The 8,372-nt window shown below is 40.5% G+C and overlaps 1 protein-coding gene across 4 annotated transcripts in view; it reads left to right on the forward strand.

Moving 5' to 3' along the window:
• The window catches only part of pak5 (p21 protein (Cdc42/Rac)-activated kinase 5), a 70,488-nt gene that overhangs the window by 38,417 nt on the left and 23,699 nt on the right, over positions 1-8,372 (forward strand). Inside the window, exon 1 of one of the 4 annotated variants that reach the window (XM_008398333.2) lies at positions 3,755-3,889. The exons of the other annotated variants lie outside the window; for them this stretch is intronic. Within the exon in view, the coding sequence (XP_008396555.1) occupies positions 3,836-3,889 (54 nt within the window). The 5' untranslated portion in view covers positions 3,755-3,835. Of the gene's footprint in view, positions 1-3,754; positions 3,890-8,372 lie in introns of those variants that run through there. 4 annotated transcript variants of the gene reach the window in all.

Raw genomic sequence — 8,372 nt, forward strand, 5'->3', positions numbered from 1 at the left:
TTTTTTTGCTTCAAAACGGCGTGTTTGATAACGTTTGATAAGAATAATTAAAACCTCTCAATGTTTGACATTGTCTAGCAAAATGTTTTCCATCAGGCTACATGGCTGCTGCATTAATATATCAATGAGCTATTCTATGCAGTGGTTGGAGATATGTTGTTTGCTGCTGATAATTTTGTGGCTAAAACAAACAATATTTTTACATAAATTTCTAAGTTATGGTAAGTTCTGTTAAAATCTTTTTAAGACTCAGAATCAACCCGGTACCGGTCCACATTCTCAGGGGATTAAAAACTCCCCTGGTGTAAATTAATTTTTTTAACTATTGGAGTTACTCTTAAGAGAAATTAATGTAATCATAAAATGTCATAAATAGTATGTGTGTGTATTCCATCTTAAAATGGGCTGCACTGATTGCAGTTTTCTGGCCAATTACCGATCTTTAAAAAGCCTGACCTGCCGATTTTGATTTTCTCTGATAACAAATTTTTTTTTTATCTGAAATGTAGCAAGAAAGTCACTGCGTTGGCAAAAGAGGGGTGAATATTGTTACATGCAAACATGCAGACCTGACCTGGTGGGCCGGTCTGTCACTGCAGAGCAGAAGAGGACAGAGGCTGATTTTTGCAATGAAATCGGGATAAGATGGGTGTAAGTATCGGCCAATCACAATCCCCCAAAACGAAGGAAATCGGCACCCAGAAATCGACTGGCCAATAAATGTAACTTATATTACACATGCATAAGACATAATGCAGGGGTGTCCACAGTCGGCCCTCATCATGTATGTTTTAGTTCTCTCCCTGGTTTGACACACCTGCATCAAATGATGGCTCATTAGAGGCCTAAGGAGAACATTGACTTGCTGAGGAGGTTGTTACAACCACTGGGGAGAGAACTAAAACATGCAGGATGGGGGCCCTCGAGGACTGACTTTGGACATCCCTGACATAATGTAAACAGCAATGCCAGAAATGCAATAAGTTTATAGCAGGTGTGTGAATGGTCTAATGATCGGACTGCTGACTGCTGCCAGTCCACATTGCTAGCAAAACTAGAGGGCCCCAAAACCAAATTTCACTTAGGGCCCCATGGAGGCTTGGGCCGGCCCTGGACAGAATGCCTTAGCAACGTCTCTGTGTGTCTCTAAAAATGTCAGCAAATGTTTAGTTAGTGCAACCCCCCCACCCCCAAAAAAAACCTACTGCATAGTGTGATTTATAACTTAAAGTGTTATAATTTAAATGTGTGTTATAACTTAAAGTGTTTTAACTTAAATGTACTTGAGCTAAAGGCCTGAAGCAGATGTCCACACACTTTTTCATCAGGACTTTCTGGTGAAGAGCAAAATGTTTGGCTAGATCGATGTCAAAGTTTGTTTGATAAACTATAAACGCCAGTCTCACTAGCAAGGGAGAACTTGAGTTAGTCGTCTACTCCTGGGAGAGCTCACAAGGGTGCCAATGTGCATTACAGCTCTCAATTTGGCACAAATGCATCCTAATGCCTTAGAAATTGCTTGGTAGTCCATTCCATTGTTATAAATGTTATTAATTGTGCTGCTTGATTCTTCAGCCTGGCAGAAATATTATGCCTACTTATGGCTAGTGAAACTGAACAAATAAATGTGGTCAAAAACATTTAATTTCTGAAATAACAGCAGAGGGGATTGCTTTTTCCACATAAGGTCAAGCCGGTCAGGTTTTTTTCTTCTTGGTAAATAAAAAATCATTAATTAAAGACCTCAAGATGATCTCTGCCTGATATTAACACTTTAAAGGAACAGCACCGTAGCAAGCCTGTAGGTGTGTGCGTAGGTAGCTGCGTTAATTCGTTGCATTCATTAGCACTGCAGGTGGAGAGCAGCGTCTTATATCAATATCAGGTTTGTGTTACGCTTTGGCTTTGGCACCTGTAAATCGCAGGCTCCTTTGGAGCTGATGAGGCATTTACCACATTGACATCTGTGTTAGTGTTTGTCTGTGCTGGTAGATTGATGTGTTTGTGCATGCCTGCACGGATATTTAGGGCTATTGGCTTGTTAATGCCGTCTGCTGGACCCTGGTATCTCGTGTTTCCTCAACACTAAGCTTGTATTACATTTCTTGGTTCGTTTAGGCCAGTGTTTCCCCAACCCTAGCCCTCAAGACACACAGGGCAGCGTGTCTTGAGGGCTAGGGTTGGGGAAACACTGGCCTAAATCTTGAGGGCTAGTGTGAATTGATGGTTGATTAATAGGCTTTTGTTGAATTGCAATCATCTGAATCAGGTGTGTTAAAGCAGGTAAACGTCAGAAATATACAGTGACTTAAGAGACTGAAAGATGGGTAATCAGTTTAATACAACTAACTAGTACCGTTTGAATAAATCTTTTAGATTTGAGATGCACCAATCAGCATTCTCTTACTTACTTTTTAACTTATTCTTTTTGAAGTTTCAACCTGCTGATGCCAGTTTGGGCTGATCAGTTCAGCTTGTCGTTAAGAACCGTAGTATAAAATTATAAAAACGGCATTTTAAATAGTCATTATAGGTGTGCGTCCAGTCTATAATTAACTGTAGATGTAGACCTGTAGAGAAATGCAGTGTGTACAGTATATTACCTAGCATTTTTTTGATTTGCAGTAATGTCATTGTGAGTACGTGAAAGCTGTGCTTTCAGACTTGGAGCGAGATCATAACAGGTAATTTTCTTTGAAGGTCATGTTGGCACAGCTTGAATGAGGCGGTATTCTCAGCTGGTGCTGCTTAGCGCTGATGACAGTTAAGGAATGAGACCGATTGTTGCCGATTCTCATGGATTTTTTTCTTGTAGTAGAAAATAAAAAGTTATTCTTAGTTTGACACATCAAGATAGAGACCGTCTCCTGGAAGTGCTGACTTGATTTCCTTACGGACGCCTGCTCTTTCCTTATATTCCCCACTCTATGTGCAATCTTTTAATATTTTTTAAACAATCTGCTGCTGCTCCCCAGATATCTGAGCTGTAGGTTTACATGTAGTGCAGGTAGAGTGTAGGTGGAGATGGTGGGGATATTTTAGGGAGCTGAACAGCTTGCTGCAGTAAGACCCATTATAGCTCCACTGAAAATATCTCGACTTACATCACGTCAGAAATATGCACTTGAATGCAGAATTTTGAGGCAAATATGCAGAAGATCTTGTTTACGTGACACATTGATGTCTGTTTTATTTTAACAATGTAAAAATATGAAAGGAACAAGACATTTTCTTGTTGATGATCTCACAACCAAGGCTTTTAAAAATAATTTGTGGCCTAGTCCGTGTCTGAATGAGTTCTTCTTACCTGTTAGGTCTACCGTTTGCCAATTTTGTCAAGTGTCTTTCTGCTTATTGCACAACCGTTTTCAAAACAACATCCTATTTTGAAGTGCAGGAGCAGCGTACAGGGCTGCACCAAATTAGAAAAAGAAAAATGCAATATGTGAAAATAATTGTGACTGTTATGACTGATAACAAATGTCTGAAATATTCCACAACTAACAGTCAGTTAGCTCGACATGTATAAGTATCCTTGGTGCTGCTCTAAATGTCAGTGGGTCAGTCGTCCAGCTTCCCCCACCAGTTTACTGGCAGGTTATGGAGAGGGGAAACTTGATCATTAGGTTCCTCAGCAGATAGTTTCAGTGGGCTTGGGGCCCGGTTTACAGTAAGCTCATGCAGCTGCAGACAGACTTGGGGACTTATTAGGGCAGGTGGGCCAGGGGTGGCAGTTTTTTGGGGTTGTGGCATGCAGGGGGACTCGGTGGTTGAGGGGAGCAGTGGAGGTCTGGTGAAGCTTTAAGGCTCGAGACGAGGACAAGTCAAAGGAAGGATGAAGACCGAAGAGGCAGCAGTGTTAAAACGCCGGGTCCACAGGCAGCTACAGGTGGGCTGTTTGACGTGCCAGATTTCCTCTGATTCCAAACTGCATGTAGGCGTGGAGGCTATACATAGCAACAGGTGCTTACTGCTAGCAGTTACGTGCACACCTCAAGCCAAATGGTAGCTGCAATGGTGAACGTTTTTATTTGCATTTGCTTCGAAGGGTTATTTGTTTTTTTGTGGTTGAACACAAATGTTGCTCTTCATCTTGGCATTTTTTGATTTACGGTTTCTTGTTCTCGTGTTTCGCGATGCGGTGCAGGCTTGAGCCCAGAGCAAAAGCAGTGCAGATGTACGTATGGCCAGAGAAAGGGGAGCTTCTAAAAATAGCCTTCCTGATTTCCGAGGGTCACCCAGTCCTTGCTTCAGAGGTTAAAATGCAAACCTTTGTCTCTACAGAATAAGGAAGGAAGAATGAAGTCGCTGATGTCGACATCTGCTAAGCATTTTATTGGAGTCTGTGTTGCAAACATTGGGAGAGAGCTCCAAGATGGTACTCTGTCCTGAATGAGAATAGAATGAGCTGAAGGAAGTCCAGAATCTCCTAATACATCTTGATGCAAGGATGATTAAAAAAAAAACCACAACTTTTTTCTTGAACACAGCACTAACCACATTTAATAACGTATGTGCAAATTATTGTATTTTAAAGAATAACATGAAAAGTTAGTACATTTAATTAACATCATTATAAAATAATAAGAAACACATCTTCAAGCCTATTTTTTCCACAACATAAGGCCTTTGGATACAAAAATCTGTGCAAGTTAGAACAGTGTAAAGACTTTTAGTGAAGTAAGTAAAAATGGATAGAGTAGCCAGAGATTGGACTCAATTTGAGAAATAATATTACTCAAGCAGACAAAAATATAGTAAAATTACTCATGGAAGACAGGTAATCTTTTTTTTCAAAACGTTATTCCAGTAAATGAATCAAGATTTGCTAAAGGCGTCTTTTGTTGCTGTACCTTCATCTCACACAGAAAATTACAGGAAAACACAGTCCTTAAATTATCTGTATTTATTTGGTGGGAAGGGAAAAAAATCTGTTAAAAAATAATAGTTTTCAATAAAACCAGCAGTGGCATTTTTGCCTGCATGCCTAATTATTCTCAGAAAAGATGATTGCATACTTGAATAATCAGACTTTCTAGGAACTTTTAATTAGTCATACATGACTTTGAGTTTCCCTGGGGTAAGTAAATAAAGTGACATAAAGGCCATTGCTTTTATACACATGCCACCAGACTGGTCTTATCTTGCCACCACTAGTGAGCATGATGGTGAAGTAGGTCAAAGCTCAGTGCTTGTTGTCAACGAGTCTCCATGACGACCATTACAGGCTATCTGCATGCCAACCTCTAGTTTCTTTTTCTGTCCTACCAACACAAAAACAAGCATGTTCACAACACCAGCTCTACCGGGACTATAACCGGACTCATGCAGTTTGGCCAGATTTTGAACAGCAAAACACTCCAAGTGGCGTTGGCATTGAAAGGAATATAGTGGAGGATGTGTGATGCTGTGGGCCTGATTCTTTAACAGGTTACTGGGGAACATTGTTAGTCATTGGCTCTTTGAAACAAACGAAGATGTTGTAAATAAAACATCTGCCGGTCTCTGTCAGATAACTGGAAATGGGTAATCCCTGGGTCTTTCAGCCGCACAATGTTTTTTGTTTATTTTTAGTGTGGGATTATGCTACTGCACTAGACTGTGAGCTTATTATTTATTTATTTATTTATTTATTACATCTTTACCAGAGGAGCCGAGGAATGTGACCAGCGCTTTACATAAGAATGTAATTCTTGGTACTTCTTTGCTCCAGATCTGTCAAACACACCGACTCTTTCAGCTACTGAACTTTTTTATTTGACTAAACTTTGGGGGTCGGGGGGTTGTGATCAACGTGCATTTCATTTCACGTTTAATTCGATTTGGTCTCCCTATGTATCGCTTTCCCCACTCGCATTGATCCGGGATTAAATTGGTCGTAGCAGAAATAGACTAGAAGAAGGAAAATAACTCCTGATTGATGTGTGTGCGTGTATGCGTGTGTTTGTGTGTGTGTGTGTGTGTGTGTGTGTGTGTGTGTGTGTGTGTGTGTGTGTGTGTGTGTGTGTGTGTGTGTGTGACATCCCCTCACACAGACAGAGGGAGCATCTGTCTTGCTTGGCAGTGAGCCGCAGTGAATGGCGTTGATTTAGACCTCACTTGTTCCTTTCTCCGCTTCTCTCCACTCGTCTCTTCCTCCTCCTCCTCCTCTTCTGCTCCGTCTCTCAGTGTTGACATGCGCCTGCCACTCATGGTCACATTGTACCAAAAAAAAACAATTTTAAAATGCCTTCACAGAGGCTTCAGAGCCAAAGTTGGCAGTGAGGCTTTTGGCTTTCAGCGACGTGCTCTGCACTTTGCCAGGGGAGCTCAAACTGTCCTGGCACTAATGCCATCCCTCAATGTCTCTGTGTAGACTTTTTGGAAGGGCATTTAGGCGGTGAATTTTAAACAAGCGAAAGTGTTGCTTAAGATGATGTGTCAAGAGTTTAAGCACTGCAATTTGGTAGCGGCTTTACGGCGCAGCCCAAATTTTCTTTTTGATGAGAAACTGCAAAGTAACTGCTAATCCTCTTGAACGCGTGACGGCAGCTGCCCAGACAGCTCGGAGGAAGGCAGCTTTTAATGGCCGAACCTGTGGTATCCTCATGTGGCCACACTGCAAAGTGCAGCTCCTGATCTTGAAATGTAGAAGACTTAAACGTGACCATTTGACTAATGTCTGTTGCATAAATTTACTTCTTCTTGCAAAAACCTGCAGTTTATCTGCTCTCTCTTTCACGTTAGATTAGTGCAGCTTTGACAGCATGACTGCAGCAGGTTGCTGGATCAGGATAAAACGTATTCAGAATGTGTAAAGCAGGAACGAACTCGCGTTGAAACGTTTGATTTGAAGAAAAGCAACTTAAGTCTGGGATTTTCCAGATTTGCAAAAGAAACAGCTTCCTCTTTATTTAATGAAGCATGTTTGCCGTCTTGCAAGAAACAGACAATATTGTGGTTATGAATAAACAACAGGTGATTGTTGTGGTGTATAGCTACAAAGTATTTTTTGGTTACAGCATTGAATCATAAAATAAAATACAATAAAAACCCTGCACTGCAGGTGGGGCAAAATATTAAAGAACATTAATAAAAAAAATTATAGTAAGAGAAGAATCTATGAATTGCATATTCCCAGGTACATATTCCACGTTTATCTGTTAGAAGACAAATGTAAAACAGTCATGCGTTTTATTTATTTATTTAAAATTAAGAATTATATTGATACACATTATATTAATAAATTTAAGTTGTGCCCAGTTCATTCTATTACCCAATATTTCAGAGTATTAATGACATTTCTGAGATTAATCTAAATATTTTGGGGGGGGTTTTGTACAAATTTTTTCAACTTTTCAAACTCAGAAATGTCCAAGTCATTTCTAGTTTTTTGCCAGAAATTTTCTCCTCCTTTTTTTTTTATTTTTATATCTATAATGGCCCTAATACATCGTCAAACAAAAACTGCCCTTGTTGGCTTCAGGCAAAATAACTTTATTCTTTCTTTTTGATTATTTTCTTCTTCTCTTGTGAGTAGAGTCAAAATCAGTGCTTTATTGCCCCCTATGAGATATTAGTGGTAACTGCATGTCTCTGAGTGGAAATTTGTTGGTTCAGATCAGCAAAAAACGGTAACGAGTACAGGTTATTTTGTGTTGGAGTGGATTTATTTATTTATTTATTTAGATTTCTGACCATCAGAGTAAAATACGGCTCCACGTACATGTGTGTAAAACTGTTATGTGATAGTCGGGAAACGGAGTCGAAGCTGAGAAGCGGGTGACGGTTTTCTGTAGGGGCTGACAGGACTCAGATTAATGAGCTCTGCTGTGTAATTAATCTTTGGGCAGCTGTCTGTTTATCTGTCTCTAAGTTGACAAGAAGATAAGTGCAGGACAGACAGTTTGATCTCCACCTCTCCCTTCCAGCTTTCTTCTTCCTCTCCCACTTTTAGATCTAAAACTTTCTCTGACAGTAACACACTTAGAGCCTCCTCAGAGAAGGATAATCTCTCTGACTCATTGGGATCATACACATGCTCATACTGTCACAGCAGATGAATTTCTTGGCTATTATTTCTAGTAATTTCTGAAGGCTGCACAGTGTGAGTCTGCTTGAACTTCTCTCAGACGACCAGATCAAACGACTCGTAGTCCGAGATTTGCTCCAGTGATGAACTAAAGCAGGATTTGGTTAGACTCTGTGTTTGTGTTTTATTTTGCTTTTTCCACTAATCCTGTTTGCTGGAAATTGCTGGTGGTTCCAGCCGCTGCTCTCTGTGCGATTTGTTCACCGTAGCCTTGTAGCTGAGCCACTGCCCGACTGAGGTCAAAGGGGACCGGGTCACGCTCCTCTAAACGGCCAGCGATGGAGATCTGGGCATTGCATGA

The sequence above is a fragment of the Poecilia reticulata genome, linkage group LG21 (genome assembly GCF_000633615.1).
Source record: "Poecilia reticulata strain Guanapo linkage group LG21, Guppy_female_1.0+MT, whole genome shotgun sequence".
Classification (NCBI taxonomy): Eukaryota; Metazoa; Chordata; class Actinopteri; order Cyprinodontiformes; family Poeciliidae; genus Poecilia; species Poecilia reticulata.